This window comes from Salvelinus alpinus, chromosome 18 (assembly GCF_045679555.1).
Source record: "Salvelinus alpinus chromosome 18, SLU_Salpinus.1, whole genome shotgun sequence".
NCBI classification, from domain to species: domain Eukaryota; kingdom Metazoa; phylum Chordata; class Actinopteri; order Salmoniformes; family Salmonidae; genus Salvelinus; species Salvelinus alpinus.
Window position 1 is genome coordinate 34585965 of NC_092103.1, and position 18884 is coordinate 34604848.

General features: G+C 47.0%; 1 protein-coding gene across 1 annotated transcript in view; it reads right to left on the reverse strand.

Annotated features, from left to right (window-relative positions):
• Positions 1-172: 172 nt before the first annotated feature.
• loxhd1a (lipoxygenase homology PLAT domains 1a) overlaps positions 173-18884 on the reverse strand; it is a 53441-nt gene continuing 34729 nt past the window's right edge. The window contains exons 30-41 of the mRNA XM_071351135.1: positions 18272-18481; positions 17333-17459; positions 16870-17078; positions 14306-14491; positions 13707-13834; positions 13484-13601; positions 4694-4871; positions 2738-2923; positions 2299-2469; positions 1747-1885; positions 1227-1382; positions 173-1076 (exon numbers count right to left, since the gene is read on the reverse strand). Of these exons, the coding sequence (XP_071207236.1) occupies positions 596-1076; positions 1227-1382; positions 1747-1885; positions 2299-2469; positions 2738-2923; positions 4694-4871; positions 13484-13601; positions 13707-13834; positions 14306-14491; positions 16870-17078; positions 17333-17459; positions 18272-18481 (2289 nt within the window). The 3' untranslated portion in view covers positions 173-595. The remainder of the gene's footprint in view (positions 1077-1226; positions 1383-1746; positions 1886-2298; positions 2470-2737; positions 2924-4693; positions 4872-13483; positions 13602-13706; positions 13835-14305; positions 14492-16869; positions 17079-17332; positions 17460-18271; positions 18482-18884) is intronic.

The following is an 18884-nucleotide window of genomic DNA, read 5'->3' on the forward strand; positions in this document are numbered from 1 at the left end:
GATCTCCATCCTGATGAGGCTGACAATCCTCTTTTGATTTGTTTTCTGAGTCTGCCTTCACAAGGTAATCGAAATCTCACCGGGAGATGAACACATCAGTCAAACCACAATCTTAAAAAGCAGTTTTGAAAAACAAAAAGTGTTTTGGAATAAGCAGTACAAAATAGTATACTCTCTTATAAAACCTAATTTACAACCAAGCAGCTGAGCAACATGCCATTCCTGATAATAGGTACTTTTAAAATGGTGGCACAATCATGTTACCTGGCCTTATGACCCTATTCTGTTTAAGCCATAAACGCCAGGCCACTTGCCTTCGGTAGTAATGCAATAAAGCTAAACTATAAGATATTCTAGAAATGTAGTAAGAAATATATAAACATTTTCCTTTCCTGAGATCATGACCATATAGAGGCAATAAAAAAATAAACCGTTGCCCACATCCAAACTCCATTCAAAGAGTTTGTATCTCTCCATTACGGAGTTGCTTGGGTAGAGTCCAACACACGGCGAGGCCTCTATCCTTTGCTGTGCAATTGAGTCCTGAGGCTTAACATACGTTTTCATATAGTGGAGAAGTCTCAATATGAGGTCTTTAGTACTTTGGGTAGAGGACCCTGAAGATCTGTCCGTCCGCCTTCTTGGTGTTCAGCCACTTTCCACACAGGAAGATGGTGGTGACACCGTTGGCCGTGTTGGTGACCTCCACGCGGTCCAGCAGCCAGCCGGGGCTAAGGCGGGTGTTGTCGTGCTCCACACACACCCTCAGCAGCTCACCCATGTCCAACATCTCTAGCAGGAAGCGGTCCGTCTGGCCACGCTCAAACAGGTTGCGGAACTTCTGACGTAGCGACCGGCGGCCCGAGTCTCCGTTGGAGCCGTAGATGGTGATGAAGACATTGGCATCGGTGCCTGCCCCCTTCTCGTCGCCCGTGATGAGGATGATCTCGTACTTGACAGGCACCAGGCTGCGTGCTTTGCTGGCGAAGCTCTCGATGGCCTTGGTGCACTCGATGGTCACAAACTCGTCCCTCTTCGAGGAGAGGGGGATCAGGGCGTTGCAGATGAATATGAACCTAGGATAGAGAAGGAGAATGATAGTCTCTTCCACAATACACAAAACTCCTGGGTTTCCACACAGTATATTGCGAGCTGCAGGGCTTTACACCCTACCGAATAAGCCCCAGGTGGTTTATATACCTGGGGTCATGCTAGGGGTCACTCACCTGTTGCCCAGCACTTTCTCTACGACAACGACCTCCTCCACGTGCCAGAACGCCTCACCTTTCACCTTCTTCCCATCCTTGGGGGTGTGGCCCAGGCAGATGCCAGCGATGTCACCAAGCTGTTTGGAGGAGAACTCAAACTTGTCCTTGTTTCCCCTGAATGAAAATAACCACATAACCTTAAACCATTAAAGAATATGACAAGGGAATAATATTACAACTGACTAGAATTTAATAAATCATTAACAAAAATGTTATTCTTGAAAAATAGATTGTCGGATTAGATTTCATGAGCTCTTCATTACATGCCTGGAAATGTCTAATGAGTTTATTACTAGTGATTGAATTCCTTGAGAGTAGAGTATACTGTTGAGTCAGTAAAAGCGTTCCTTGTGCCAAGGGAGATCATTCCAATGAGCCTGGCTGTCGTAATAAAAAAGGGAGAAAACCCCAATAATTTCTGCTCATTCTTTACACAAACAAAAACCCAGTTTTTAAACGAATCTGAAGAGCAGCGTACCGCAAGAACCTCTTTTTCTTTGATGAGTTCTCCATCATAAATTCTTTTGAACGCCCCTTCTTCCCCTCCAGTGCGATCCAGACGTTCTCTTTGGTCTCTGCGTCATCTGTGTCCGCCGTGGTGGTAATAATTTCATATTCTTTCAATCAAAAGTAGACAGTGCGTTAGCTTGGCCCAGGGAGGACTGTATTCTCTTCATATGAACGGTCCATTAGGCAAACATTGACATTAGTATGGTCAGTGTCCAGTCCTGGCGTAACACCAATGTTGAAAATGTTTGTTCTTGCCCATTACAAGCAGACCTGATTCAGCTAATAAAGAGCTTAGCAGGCTAGTACAAACATTTGCAACCTTGGGGTTACGTGACGACTGCATTTGAGAAACACTGCAATATAATAGGATTCAAAGTAGATTACATAATATAGTACACTGTAGTGATTTCATTATGATCGGATTGGAGTAATGTAAAGCTAGGAGATTTTCCTGACTGGATGACCAGACCAGGAGAAACACTACTAAAGAGAGATAAGGCTTGTGTGCGGCTGATCTTACTGGTCTTCTCGTTGAGGTCTAAAATGTCATTGTTGGCGCAGGACAACTCCCTCATGATCTGACCATCGTCCTCGTTCTGGGCCAACCAGCGGTCGCAGGGGAAGCGAAATGTCCTGTCCAAGGCCTCATCCTTCACATCAATGTATTCTATGTGCCATCCTGGAGCAGGCCCTGATCATGACATAACAATAGAGTAGGAAACACGTGACAGAAAGACAGGCGTGAAACATATATTGTTGTGTTTTGAGTCAAAGTATTGCTGAGAAACCTGAAGAATTGGTCTACGTAGTTCACCATCAGTTGGTGCATACACACAGAGTTTAGTTACAGTCAATAGGCGTGCAGGCGTGCAGGTTTCATATTTTGACTGGTTCACTGTGATCGTAATTGGCTCCCCTCCCTGTCATGTCATCATATTCCTGATGACTGATTGGCTCACCTGAGTTGTCGTGCCACACCCGAACCTTAGAGAGCTCCCCGAGGCTGAGCACGTCAGGGAAACGGAACACATCTGTCTGCTTGCGCTCAAACTTGTTGGATTTCTGGCACTCTTTCAGCGCCAGGGTCCCAGTGTCACCGCACTCTCCAAACACAATGATCCACACGTTGGCGTCAGTGCCTGCCCCTGTGCAGAGAGGGAGGAGAGTCACCAACTTCTATGAAAAACTGCGGTGCTATTGGCTGATTGGGTTTCGAACCCAGATCTCATGTGCACCACAAGACTGTGTTAGCCCTCTGAGCTAAAGGCCATGCAAACATGGTTCACTGAACCACCTTTGTTGCACCTTCATGAATCTCAACTCATCCTTAGCAGGTATAGCCTACAGCCTTAAAAATGTATTTTACAAACTAATTCACTAACCTTTTCAGACATCTTCCATTAACCACTAACTGCCTGCCTTTTCATTGCTCAACTCACCATCAGTCGGCACTACAGCCTTCATAAAAATTCATTCACCAATAACCGTACAGTCACCAGACTGCCTTTTCAGACATTCCTGACATTCCTGAAAAATAATCAAATCACCAATACAATTTACTTTCAAAGACTGATTTTACAAACAGGTCCCTGCAAACATTCCCCATCAGTTACTAACCTTCTGCCTTTTCAAACATCACTTCACCATCAGCAGTCTGACATTCTTGAAAAATAATCAAATCACTAATACAATTTGCTTCCATAGACTGCCTTTCCAATAGTCCCCCATTAACCACTAACCAACTACCTTATCAAACCTCAATTGAGAAACCAGAGAAGCCCTGTTTCCTCTAATTCACGTATGTGTGCTTGAGTGTGTGCATGTGTCTCACATGTCTGTAACGTGTGTGTGTGTGTGTGTGTGTGTGTGTGTGTGTGTGTGTGTGTGTGTGTGTGTGTGTGTGTGTGTGTGTGTGTGTGTGTGTGTGTGTGTGTGTGTGTGTGTGTGTGTGTGTGTGTGTGTGTGTGTGTGTGTGTGTGTGTGTGTGTGTGTGTGTGTGTGTGTGTGTGTGTGTGTGTAAGTGTAAGTGTAATGTTCACAGAGCAGTCAGTGCCTCACTGATGTCTTGTGTGTGACAGCTCTGCTCATTATCATTATTACTCTCACACACACACACACACACACACACAGGTTTGGTGAGAAGACATGTCTTCAGTAACACAGGCAGCCAAGGGCAGAATGACGAGCTCTTTGAAGTTAGCTCAGACACCTAGCTCCTCTATCGTGTCAAACAGCAGTCTTCCTCTCTCTCCTCTGCGGTGGAAAACTGCACGGCTAAAGAACCAAAGCAGAGCGAGAGGTTTCAGAGAAGTTTCTCTTTCATTAGCCTCTATGACTCAAAATGGATTGTCGTATTCCACCTCTGCTGCTGCTTCGTGTCTCTCCGAGCAGCAAAGAGACTCCGCTGCACCACAGAGATAAAGTAAAACAGGAGAATATAGTGTAACAGACACATCCCAGCTAGTTAGGAACAGGACTGAAGCTGAATCTGGTGCAGTGTCAGGAACTACAGTAATTACTCAGCTTTAATTCAGTGGGATAATATAGTCTTGAGTTTGATACATGGGCCTGTATTCATAAAGGGTCTCAGAGTAGGAATTCTGATCTAGGATCAGGTTCTCCTATCTATTTATTATAATCTAAAAGACAAAACAGATCCTAGCACTTTTTACTCGGACGCTTTATGAATAGGGAACCCTGGTCAGTCACACAAACATGATGGACAAACATGAAGACTGTAGAATGTGGTTTGTCTGTGCACTGCCACTGACTGACTGACTTACTGACTGGCTGGCTGACTGACCGGCTGACCGACTGACTGACCGGCTGGCTGGCTGACTGAATTACTGACTGGCTACCTGGCTAACCGACTAACTGACTGACTGACTGGCAGGCTGACTGACTGACTGACCCACCTCCAATGTCGCTGGTCTTGACCTGGATAATGTAGGTGGTGATCTCCACCATCTCCTCCTCGTCTACCACAGCAGCCATCTCACAGATCATGGTCCTCTTGGGTCCTTTGGTCTTAGACAGCCACTCCTCATAGGTGAACACTGACACCTCCTCTGTGGTCAGGTTACGCATGATGATCTGGGGGAAATCATCATTAATTATAATTTTTTAACTATTATTAATTAACCATTATTTTACGAGGTAAGGTGACTGACACAATGACAAATTCTTACCCACAGTAACAACCTTTTTACACATTTAGATTGTATTGCGCATATTAAAGGGTGAGGATGGCAGTCCATGCCTTTACATAACTGCTGTAATTCTATTGGGAGAAACCATCAATCAACACTATGCATGTACAGTATGTAGGACAATCTGAAGGACAATGCCATTATCTGAAGGACATTGCCATTATCTGTAAGACAATGCATTACCTGAAGGACATTACCATTATCTGTAAGACAGTGCATTATCTTTAGGACAATTCCATTATCTGTAGGACAATTCCATTATCTTTAGGACAATTTCATTATCTGTATGACAATGCCATTATCTTTAGGACAAATCCATTATCTGTATGACAATGCCATTATCTTTAGGACAATTCCATTATCTGTAAGACAATGCCATTATCGGAAGGACAATTCCATTATCTGAAGGACAACACCATTATCTGTAGGACAACGTCATTATCTGTAGGACAATGCCATTATCTTTAGGACTATTCCACTATCTGTATGACAATGTCATTGTCTTTAGGACAATTCCATTATCTGTATGAGAATGCCATTATCGTTAGGACAATTCCATTATCTGTATGACAATGCCATTATCTGTAGGACAATGCCATTATCTGTATAACAATGCCATTATCTTTAGGACAATTCCATTATCTGTATGACAATGCATTATCTTTAGGACAATGTCATTATCTGTATGAGAATGCCATTATCTTTAGGACAATTCCATTATCTGTAAGACAATGTCATTATCTTTAGGACAATTCCATTATCTGTATGACTATGCCATTATCTGTAAGACAATGCCATTATCTGTAGAACAATTCCATTATCTGCAGGACAATTCCATATCTGTAGGACAATGGCATTATCTGTAGGACAATGGCATTATCTGTAGGACAATGCCATTATCCGTAGGACAATGCCAGACAAATACCAACAAAGATGAGCCATAATCCATAGTGATAAAATGCAGAAATATACATATACTGTATATATAAATACTGTAACATGATGAGAATATCTCTGTTCCACTTGCCTCTCCCAGTGTATTTGATCCTTTGTCATGGATAGGGTGTAACTGAAGAAATTAGCCCATTATAAAAAAAAACAAGGATTTGGCTCAGGCAGCCCAACCTGCATTAACTTCCATCAATATATTAATTTGAGTGGGATTAGCATGCTGGCTGTGCGCCCAGTTCACTGCAGTGGCCATTTGAAATAAACATGCTCTGTGTGTGTAATCCATAACGTTGGCAGCACACATCTGTTTTGGGATGCTGTACAGCTACTGGGTCATTTCAAGGACACGGCCCAGCCACTGACAGACACGGCTGGGTATGAGCCTTGACTGCTTAGCTACTGTTCGGCTAGTCTAGAGGCAGGCTGGGTGATTTGGAGAGACATGGAGGGGTTGTTCCTGCATAGGAAATGCCTTTTCTCCCATCTGAGTGGTAAGGTCTTGGCATCGTAGTGAATTTTGTACTGAAAGGGAAAAGCCAGCTGCCAATTCAATGTTGACCATCAAACAGAACTGGAACAGAGTTATTCAGTTTCGTACAATGTGTTACAAATTTGCAAAATGTATGATTTGTTACAAATTCCGATTTGTTGTGGCTAACGTTAGCTAAGTGGGTAGGTGGCTAAAGCTAAGGTTAGCTTGGCTAGGGGTTAAGGTTAGGGTTAAGGTTAGGAGTTAGGTTAAAGGTTAGCTAACATACTTAATAGTTGCAAAGTTGCTAAAATGCTCAAGTTGTCTGTGATGAGATTCAAACACGCAACCTTTGGGTTGCTAGATGTTCCCGTTCTACGTACACTCATCCACTCTGACCAAACAACCACCCACCCTACTTTCATTTTTGCCTTAATTAAGTAACTTTCTGTCTTATGTAACCATACCAAACGTAACATATCATATTCATTTGAGAGTCCCACATTTAAGTTTGTTATGTTACATCTAGTCTATGAGACCAGGCTGCTTTGTGTGTCTGTGGTGAACAGACTCATCTCAGTCTCTGCAGCCTGCATGCTCCAACCTAGTCTGGGTACCAGTCTCTGTAGCCTGCATGCTCCAACCTAGTCTGGGTACCAGTCTCTGTAGCCTGCATGCTCCAACCTAGTCTGGGTACCAGTCTCTGCAGCCTGCATGCTCCAACCTAGTCTGGGTACCAGTCTCTGTAGCCTGCATGCTCCAACCTAGTCTGGGTACCAGTCTCTGTACCCTGCATGCTCCAACCTAGTCTGGGTACCAGTCTCTGCAGCCTGCATGCTCCAACCTAGTCTGGGTACCAGTCTCTGCAGCCTGCATGCTCCAACCTAGTCTGGGTACCAGTCTCTGTAGCCTGCATGCTCCAACCTAGTCTGGGTACCAGTCTCTGCAGCCTGCATGCTCCAACCTAGTCTGGGTACCAGTCTCTGTAGCCTGCATGCTCCAACCTAGTCTGGGTACCAGTCTCTGCAGCCTGCATGCTCCAACCTAGTCTGGGTACCAGTCTCTGTAGCCTGCATGCTCCAACCTAGTCTGGGTACCAGTCTCTGTACCCTGCATGCTCCAACCTAGTCTGGGTACCAGTCTCTGTAGCCTGCATGCTCCAACCTAGTCTGGGTACCAGTCTCTGCAGCCTGCATGCTCCAACCTAGTCTGGGTACCAGTCTCTGTAGCCTGCATGCTCCAACCTAGTCTGGGTACCAGTCTCTGTAGCCTGCATGCTCCAACCTAGTCTGGGTACCAGTCTCTGTACCCTGCATGCTCCAACCTAGTCTGGGTACCAGTCTCTGTAGCCTGCATGCTCCAACCTAGTCTGGGTACCAGTCTTTGCACCCTGCATGCTCCAACCTAGTCTGGGTACCAGTCTCTGTAGCCTGCATGCTCCAACCTAGTCTGGGTACCAGTCTCTGCAGCCTGCATGCTCCAACCTAGTCTGGGTACCAGTCTCTGCAGCCTGCATGCTCCAACCTAGTCTGGGTACCAGTCTCTGTAGCCTGCATGCTCCAACCTAGTCTGGGTACCAGTCTCTGTACCCTGCATGCTCCAACCTAGTCTGGGTACCAGTCTCTGTAGCCTGCATGCTCCAACCTAGTCTGGGTACCAGTCTCTGTACCCTGCATTCTCCAACCTAGTCTGGGTACCAGTCTCTGTACCCTGCATGCTCCAACCTAGTCTGGGTACCAGTCTCTGCAGCCTGCATGCTCCAACCTAGTCTGGGTACCAGTCTCTGTACCCTGCATTCTCCAACCTAGTCTGGGTACCAGTCTCTGTAGCCTGCATGCTCCAACCTAGTCTGGGTACCAGTCTCTGTAGCCTGCATGCTCCAACCTAGTCTGGGTACCAGTCTCTGCAGCCTGCATGCTCCAACCTAGTCTGGGTACCAGTCTCTGTAGCCTGCATGCTCCAACCTAGTCTGGGTACCAGTCTCTGTAGCCTGCATGCTCCAACCTAGTCTGGGTACCAGTCTCTGTAGCCTGCATACTCCAACCTAGTCTGGGTACCAGTCTCTGCAGCCTGCATGCTCCAACCTAGTCTGGGTACCAGTCTCTGTAGCCTGCATGCTCCAACCTAGTCTGGGTACCAGTCTCTGTACCCTGCATGCTCCAACCTAGTCTGGGTACCAGTCTCTGTAGCCTGCATGCTCCAACCTAGTCTGGGTACCAGTCTCTGTAGCCTGCATGCTCCAACCTAGTCTGGGTACCAGTCTCTGCAGCCTGCATGCTCCAACCTAGTCTGGGTACCAGTCTCTGTAGCCTGCATGCTCCAACCTAGTCTGGGTACCAGTCTCTGTAGCCTGCATGCTCCAACCTAGTCTGGGTACCAGTCTCTGTAGCCTGCATGCTCCAACCTAGTCTGGGTACCAGTCTCTGTAGCCTGCATGCTCCAACCTAGTCTGGGTACCAGTCTCTGTACCCTGCATTCTCCAACCTAGTCTGGGTACCAGTCTCTGTAGCCTGCATGCTCCAACCTAGTCTGGGTACCAGTCTCTGTAGCCTGCATGCTCCAACCTAGTCTGGGTACCAGTCTCTGTAGCCTGCATGCTCCAACCTAGTCTGGGTACCAGTCTCTGTACCCTGCATTCTCCAATCTAGTCTGGGTACCAGTCTCTGTACCCTGCATGCTCCAACCTAGTCTGGCTACCAGTCTCTGTACCCTGCATTCTCCAACCTAGTCTGGGTACCAGTCTCTGTACCCTGCATGCTCCAACCTAGTCTGGGTACCAGTCTCTGTAGCCTGCATGCTCCAACCTAGTCTGGGTACCAGTCTCTGTACCCTGCATTCTCCAACCTAGTCTGGGTACCAGTCTCTGTACCCTGCATTCTCCAACCTAGTCTGGGTACCAGTCTCTGTAGCCTGCATGCTCCAACCTAGTCTGGGTACCAGTCTCTGTAGCCTGCATGCTCCAACCTAGTCTGGGTACCAGTCTCTGCAGCCTGCATGCTCCAACCTAGTCTGGGTACCAGTCTCTGTAGCCTGCATGCTCCAACCTAGTCTGGGTACCAGTCTCTGTAGCCTGCATGCTCCAACCTAGTCTGGGTACCAGTCTCTGTAGCCTGCATACTCCAACCTAGTCTGGGTACCAGTCTCTGCAGCCTGCATGCTCCAACCTAGTCTGGGTACCAGTCTCTGTAGCCTGCATGCTCCAACCTAGTCTGGGTACCAGTCTCTGTACCCTGCATGCTCCAACCTAGTCTGGGTACCAGTCTCTGTAGCCTGCATGCTCCAACCTAGTCTGGGTACCAGTCTCTGTAGCCTGCATGCTCCAACCTAGTCTGGGTACCAGTCTCTGCAGCCTGCATGCTCCAACCTAGTCTGGGTACCAGTCTCTGTAGCCTGCATGCTCCAACCTAGTCTGGGTACCAGTCTCTGTAGCCTGCATGCTCCAACCTAGTCTGGGTACCAGTCTCTGTAGCCTGCATGCTCCAACCTAGTCTGGGTACCAGTCTCTGTAGCCTGCATGCTCCAACCTAGTCTGGGTACCAGTCTCTGTACCCTGCATTCTCCAACCTAGTCTGGGTACCAGTCTCTGTAGCCTGCATGCTCCAACCTAGTCTGGGTACCAGTCTCTGTAGCCTGCATGCTCCAACCTAGTCTGGGTACCAGTCTCTGTAGCCTGCATGCTCCAACCTAGTCTGGGTACCAGTCTCTGTACCCTGCATTCTCCAATCTAGTCTGGGTACCAGTCTCTGTACCCTGCATGATCCAACCTAGTCTGGCTACCAGTCTCTGTACCCTGCATTCTCCAACCTAGTCTGGGTACCAGTCTCTGTACCCTGCATGCTCCAACCTAGTCTGGGTACCAGTCTCTGTAGCCTGCATGCTCCAACCTAGTCTGGGTACCAGTCTCTGTACCCTGCATTCTCCAACCTAGTCTGGGTACCAGTCTCTGTAGCATGCATGCTCCAACCTAGTCTGGGTACCAGTCTCTGTACCCTGCATGCTCCAACCTAGTCTGGGTACCAGTCTCAGTACCCTGCATGCTCCAACCTAGTCTGGGTACCAGTCTCTGTACCCTGCATTCTCCAACCTAGTCTGGGTACCAGTCTCTGTAGCCTGCATGCTCCAACCTAGTCTGGGTACCAGTCTCTGTACCCTGCATGCTCCAACCTAGTCTGGGTACCAGTCTCTGTAGCCTGCATGCTCCAACCTAGTCTGGGTACCAGTGTCTGTACCCTGCATGCTCCAACCTAGTCTGGGTACCAGTCTCTGTACCCTGCATGCTCCAACCTAGTCTGGGTACCAGTCTCTGTACCCTGCATGCTCCAACCTAGTCTGGGTACCAGTCTCTGTAGCCTGCATGCTCCAACCTAGTCTGGGTACCAGTCTCTGTAGCCTGCATGCTCCAACCTAGTCTGGGTACCAGTCTCTGTAGCCTGCATGCTCCAACCTAGTCTGGGTACCAGTCTCTGTACCCTGCATGCTCCAACCTAGTCTGGGTACCAGTCTCTGTAGCTTGCATGCTCCAACCTAGTCTGGGTACCAGTCTCTGTACCCTGCATGCTCCAACCTAGTCTGGGTACCAGTCTCTGTAGCCTGCATGCTCCAACCTAGTCTGGGTACCAGTCTCTGTAGCCTGCATGCTCCAACCTAGTCTGGGTACCAGTCTCTGCAGCCTGCATGCTCCAACCTAGTCTGGGTACCAGTCTCTGCAGCCTGCATGCTCCAACCTAGTCTGGGTACCAGTCTCTGCAGCCTGCATGCTCCAACCTAGTCTGGGTACCAGTCTCTGCAGCCTGCATGCTCCAACCTAGTCTGGGTACCAGTGTCTGTACCCTGCATGCTCCAACCTAGTCTGGGTACCAGTCTCTGCAGCCTGCATGCTCCAACCTAGTCTGGGTACCAGTGTCTGTACCCTGCATGCTCCAACCTAGTCTGGGTACCAGTCTCTGTACCCTGCATGCTCCAACCTAGTCTGGGTACCAGTCTCTGTACCCTGCATGCTCCAACCTAGTCTGGGTACCAGTCTCTGTAGCCTGCATGCTCCAACCTAGTCTGGGTACCAGTCTCTGTAGCCTGCATGCTCCAACCTAGTCTGGGTACCAGTCTCTGCAGCCTGCATGCTCCAACCTAGTCTGGGTACCAGTCTCTGTACCCTGCATGCTCCAACCTAGTCTGGGTACCAGTCTCTGCAGCCTGCATGCTCCAACCTAGTCTGGGTACCAGTCTCTGTAGCATTCTACTCCTTGTGGCATATGTCAAAGAGACTGGCCTTTCGGCAATCTCAATGTTCAATATGCAGCTGGATTTCCAGCGGAGTTGCGCATTGGTTGTTGGAAATAACATGAACATTTTCCATGACAATATATGTAGCCTTGGAAATAGAATTAGAATTATAACAAAGTCAAAAAACATTTATCTGTTAGCTAGGAAAGTTGTATTTTGAGGCTTAAAATCAAAGACGTTTTTGCCCACAACGTGAGATAGCACTCTAAAGGTGAGAGTTGGAATATTTGCATAACCTTTGTGGTTGGAGGATAATTGTGAGGGTTATCAAATCAGGATCAATTCATCTAATCTCCTCGAGCTCATTAATGATAGAATGTTCATATTTGAAGAGTGAACAAAGACCAGTTTCTTTGGCAAATGTACACAGAGTGGACTGTAATAACTGAACAGACAAGGCAAACAGGCTAACTCCACCTCCACACTGACTGAAATGGGTCAATACAATTACATGCCATTCACTGAAGCTCACCCCAGACACACTCTGACCCCTACTGTGCAGCATTGCGTGAGTGTGTCTGTCTGGTGTGTGTGGCTGAATTATCCAGTGACCTATCGCCTGCAGGCAGGGATCTGTGTGTGTGTGTGTGTGTGTGTGTGTGTGTGTGTGTGTGTGTGTGTGTGTGTGTGTGTGTGTGTGTGTGTGTGTGTGTGTGTGTGTGTGTGTGTGTGTGTGTGTGTGTGTGTGTGTGTGTGTGTGTGTGTGTGTGTGTGTGTGTGTGTGTGTGTGTGTGTGTGTGTGTGTGTGTGTGAGAGATAGATAGATAGATAGAGAGTCTGACTCCTCAATCACACGACAGCGTTATTGCATTTTGATACACCAGAAATACATTAATTTCCAGTGGAATGCTATGTTTGCCTTGCAGCATTGCATTGCAGAGGCAGTTGCAGTGCGTTCTGTGTGGTGCGTATGTTGGATTTATCAAACGTATGCATCAGACTCTTTGAGTAGACGGCTTGACAGAAATGGTAGCAGAAGGTGTATGTTGAACTTTTGTTACACACATATCGAGATGATGCTGCGTACCATTTTGCTCAATGATGCTGTCGGTGTGACCGAGGCAAGAGAGGGTAGTTGTGAATTGAGCAACACTGTGACCTAAGACTTACAGACAACAAAGCCTCACCCATGTCTGTCTCTGTCTCTGTCTCTCTCTCTCTCTCTGTCTCTCTCTCTCTCTCTCTCTCTCTCTCTCTCTCTCTCTCTCTCTCTCTCTCTCTCTCTCTCTCTCTCTCTCTCTTTCTCTCTCTCTCTCTCTCTCTCTCTCTCTCTCTCTCTCTCTCTCTCTCTCTCTCTCTCTCTCTCTCTCTCTCTCTCTCTCTCTCTCTCTCTCTCTCTCTCTCACACACACACACACACACACACACGGACAGACACGGACACGGACACGGACACTTAGTTAATGTAGCAATCCCTGCAGAAATCCCTACACCTGTTATCATGGTATTGTATTTTATTGTATTGTTACAGTAAACATGAAGTAATCTACATCTGCATTGCTTGCTGTTTGGGGTTTTAGGCTGGGTTTCTGTATAGCACTTTGTGACATCGGCTGATTTTAAAAGGGCTTTATAAATACATTTGATTGATTGACTGACTAATCAAAGACCCTACAACTGTAGTGTGTGGACTCATTGTTGAATTAAGTCGGTACACTCTTAGAAGAAAAAGTGCTATCTAGAACCTAAAAGGGTTCTACCCAGAACCAAAATGGTTCTCCTATGGGGACAGGTGAAGAACGCTTTTGGTATAACGCTTTTTATAGTGTAGACTGTGACATATTTCCAGTGCTGACCTTAGCCAGGAACCAGTCAGGTCGGCTACCAGAGCCGTCAATACGGACCCTCATCTTCCTCAGGGGAGCAATATCATCGACCTCCAGGCTGAACGTGTCCTCCTGACCTCGCTCAAACCTAAAGACAGCCAGAGTGTGTGTGAGCGCAATGCATGAAGGGAGAGGTTCAAGTGTGAACATTTGGTCAGGTGGGTGAACTTTTGGCCAGGTGTGTGTTTGTTACCTGTCCTCGTTCTTCTGCAGTAGGATCTCCTCTGTGGTGCCGTTGGTCCCAAACACAGACACGTAGATCTGGGTGTCTGTCCCAGCGTTCTGAACATCTCCCGTCACCACCGTCACCTCATAGATGATCTGACATTAACACACAATCAATCAATTCATTAATCAGTCAACTAATAAATTAACTAATCAATCAAATAAATCAATGAACATTTGTTTGATTAATTGAAACATACTTTGCCAGTTAAACTGATCATTGTGACAAAAAGGCTGTGTTTAACAGTATCTTTGTATCACAGGAGGTTGGTGGCACCTTAATTGTGGAGGACAGGCACGTGGTAATGGCTGGAGCAGAGTAAGTGAAAAGGTATCAACAACATTTACCACATGGTTTCCATGTGTTTGATTCTATTCGCTCCTTTACAGACGTTATTATGAGCTGTCCTCCCCTCAGCAGCCTCCCTGCTTTGTATATAAAACAGACATGACAATGTACTGTAGGTGTTCAGTATTGTATTAGCAGGTAATGGATGTTTAACTAGGAGGTAGAGTAAGTACAGCTGACTACTGTACCAGTAAAGGAACTAATGTAATGAGACTTGCCTTTTGGGAGATGGTGATGCTATCTGCATCCAACACGTTGAACACCCTGGCAGTCAGTCCATCGCCCCGATCTTTGGCCAACCAGCACTTACACTGGAAAATGTATTTAACCCCTTTGGTTGGCACGCCAACAGCTAGCTCATCAACCAACCAGCAGCTCTCCGGAGTGGCGCCGTCGTGTCCGAGCTACAAGGAGGGCATAGAGCAATCATATCAAACTCTGTGTGCGTGTGTGTGTGAGAGAGAGAGAGAGAGAGAGAGAGAGAGAGAGAGAGAGAGAGAGAGAGAGAGAGAGAGAGAGAGAGAGAGAGAGAGAGAGAGAGAGAGAGAGAGAGAGAGAGAGAGAGAGAGAGAGAGAGAGAGAGAGAGAGAGAGAGAGAGAGAGATGTGACCGGTGCTTGAGTTGGGCCGGTGCTCAGCACAACAATATTCTACAGTTTGAGTACCAGCACCCCTTATAAAATATTGGCACTAAAATATGATGAGTACTGGCATCTACATTTTAAGTTTATCGGCACCCAAAATGAGTTTTGGCACCCAGAGCCATATATTTAGGCCAACTTTTAGAATGTAGGTCTAATTCCAGACATTCAGTTACATAGCACTGTTTAAATATTCCCCATGTATTAGTTAAAGGCTGGCAAAGAATGTTACAGTGTCATGTAAATCAAATCAAATCAATTGTATTTATCACATGCGCTGAATATTTACCGTGAATATTTACCTTACCGTGAAATGCCTACGTACAAGCCCTTAACCAACAATGCAGTTTTAAGAAAAAAAAAAGAAAAAACTTACTAAATAAAATAAAATAAAAGAGCAACAATAAAATAACAATAACAAGGCTATATACAGGGGGTACCGGTACCGAGTCAATGTGGTTAGTCGAGGAAATTCAAGTAATATGTATATAGCGTAGCCATTTGATTAGCTGTTGAGCAGTCTTATGGCTTGGGGGTAGAAGCTCTTAAGAAGCTTCCTGGACCTAGACTTGGTGCTCCGGCACCGCTTGCCGTGCGGTAGCAGAGAGAACAGTCTATGACTAGGGTGGCTGGAGTCTTTGGCAATAATAATAATCACAGTGGTTGTAGAGGGTGCAACAGGTCAGCACCTCAGGAGTAAATGTCAGTTGGCTTTTCATAGCCGATCATTCAGAGTATCTCTACCGCTCTTGCTGTCTCTAGAGAGTTGAAAACAGTGATGAGCTTTGAGGGCACTATGGTGTTGAACGCTGAGCTGTAGTCAATGAACAGCATTCTCACATAGGTGTTCCTTTTGTCCAGGTGGGAAAGGGCAGTGTTGAGTGCAATAGAGATTGTTGTGATCTGTGGATCTGTTGGGGCGGTGTGCAAATTGGAGTGAGTCTAAGGTTTCTGGGATGATAGTGTTGATGTGAGCCATGACCAGCCTTTCAAAGCACTTCATGGCTACAGACGTGAGTGCTACGGGTAGTCATTTAGGCTGGTTACCTTGGTGTTTTTCGGCACAGAGACTATGGTGGTCTGCTTGAAACATGTAGGTATTACAGACTCGGCCAGGGACTGGTTGAAAATGTCAGTGAAGACACCTGCCAGTTGGTCAGGGCCTGCTCGGAGTACACGTCCTGGTAATCCGTCTGGCCCTGTGGCCTTGTGAATTTTGACTTGTTTAAAGGTCTTACTCACATCGGCTACGGCGAGCGTGATCACACAGTCGTCCGGAACAGCTGGTGCTCTCATGCATGCTTCAGTGTTGCTTGCCTTGAAGCGTGCACAGACGTAATTTAGCTCGTCTGGTAGGCTCGTGTCACAGGCAGCTCGCGGCTGGGCTTCTCTTTGTAGTCCGTAATAGGTTGCAAGCCCTGCCACATCCGACGAGCGTTGGAGCCAGTGTAGTACGATTCAATCTTAGTCCTGTATTTACGCTTTGCATGTTTGATGGTTCGTCGGAGGGCATAGCGGGATTTCTTATAAGCGTCCAGGGTTAGAGTCCCGCTCCTTGAAAGCAGCAGCTCTACCTTTTAGCTCAGTGCGAATGTTGCCTGTAATCCATGGCTACTGGTTGGGGTATGTACGTACGGTCACTGTGGGGACAATGTCATCGATGTATTTATTGACGAAGCCGGTGACTGATGTGGCATACAATGCCATCGGATGAGTCCCGGAACATATTCCAGTCCGTGCTAGCAAAACAGTCCTGTAGCTTAGCATCTGCGTCATCTGACCACTTCCATATTGAGCGAGTCAGTGGTACTTCCTGCTTTCGTTTTTGCTTGGAAGCAGGAATCAGGAGGATAGAATTACGGTCAGATTTACCAAATGGAGGGCGTGGGAGAGCTTTGTACACATCTCTGTGTGTTGAGTAAAGGTGGTCTAAAGTTTTTTTTCCTCTGGTTGCACATTTAACATGCTGATAGAAATTAGGTAAAACCGATTTAAGTTTCCCTGCATTAAAGTCCCCAGCCACTAGGAGCGCCACCTCTGGATGTGTCATGTAAATGCATCATAATGCAGAAACTGCATTGGCCCAACTCTTTAAATACATGGCTCTGCTGTCGTCTATTTCAGTCCATTTCAACTACTTACCTCCACTTTTTTAATCTCACCAACGTCAGCTCCATGAGCCTCGAAGGACTCCAGAGACCCAGACTCAAAGCACTTCTTCCCCCCAGGCAGGTCCAGCCACAGCCTCTGTGTTTGGGTGTGGTTTGGCCCCATGATGATCACATAGACCCTGCTGCAGGTACTGGCATCGTTTTCTGCCCCCGTGGAGATGGTGAAGTGGTATGGGATGACTGCAGAGACACAAGGTAATGTGTTTGATTGTATGTGTAAGAGTGAGCAGCTGTTTCTCCAAACTCTGCCTCTACAAAGCAGAATGCAAATAAAGACTTTTGTCTGGAGTTATCAATCAGCTCATTGCAATGCATGAAACTGGTGAAATTCAGTCTTTTTTCATAACTCGTTTTTTGTCAATGTGTGTGTGCTGGGGGAGGGGGTTGTGAATGGATGTGTGTGTTTATATTGACAGTAGTGTATGTTTACTGACTGGTGCTCTCCTTTTGGATGTCCTCCCCCTTCTTCTTCTTCTTGTTCATGTTGCTGTCCACACTCTTCATGATCAGGGCTGAGCTCTTCTTACTGCCCTGGATAGACTCCCTCTCCCCCTCGTAACCCTGAGAGAATACTCAGGTCACACACACTTGCCAGGGTTCTTTGTGTACGTGTACACAGACAGACAGACAGACAGACAGACAGACAGACAGACAGACAGACAGACAGACAGACAGACAGACAGACAGACAGACAGACAGACAGACAGACAGACAGACAGACAGACAGACAGACAGACAGACAGACAGACAGACAGACAGACAGACAGACACACACACACACACACACACACACACACACACACACACATACACACACACACACACACACACACACACATGTGTATACACTCATACATGCACACACAAACTGACTGCAGAAGTATAGTTCACATATAAATTGGTGTACACACTGTGGCACACTCACAAACACACACACACACACACACACACACACACACACACACACACACACACACACACACACACACACACACACACACACACACACACACACACACACACACACACACACACACACACACACACACACACACACACACACACACACACACACACACACGTGTATACACTCATACATGCACACACAAACTGACTGCAGAAGTATAGTTCACATATAAATTGGTGTACACACTGTGGCACACTCACACACACACACACACACACACACACACACACACACACACACACACACACACACACACACACACACACACACACACACACACACACACACACACACACACACACACACACACACACACACACACACACACACACACACACACACACAGACACACACACACACACACACACACAAACACACCAAGGCCAAAAGGCCTCTATAACATTACCTTGACATAGAACATCCTTTCGATGCGTCTGTCCTCTCTCTTCCTGGACAGCCAGCGCTCACACAGGAACAGGAAGACCTCCTCCGTATCCTCGTCAACCACCTCCACCTGGTCCAGGTACCAATCAGCACTCATCATGCTGTTGTCATGGCGAATCTTCATTCTAAACACCTGACCCAGGTCCACCGCCTCAATGGTGAACTTATCCACCTGGAATAGAAGGCAGGGGCTCATACACTGAGTGTACAAAATGTTATGGAGCCTTGCTCTTTCCATGACAGACTGAATCAAGGTGAAAGCTATGATCCCTTATTGATGTCACTTGTTAAATCCACTTCAATCAGTGTAGATGAAGGAGAGGTTAAAGAAGGATGTTTAAGCATTGAGACAATTGAGACATGGATTGTATGTGTGCCATTCAGAGGGTGAATGGGCTAGACAAAATATTTAAGTGACTTTAAACTGGGTATGGTAGTAGGTGCCAGGTGCACCGGTTTGTGTCAAGAACTGCAACACTGCTGGGTTTTTCACCCTCAACAGTTTCCTGTATGTATCAAGAATGGTCCACCACCCAAAGGACATCCATCCAACTTGGCACAACTGTGGGAAGCAT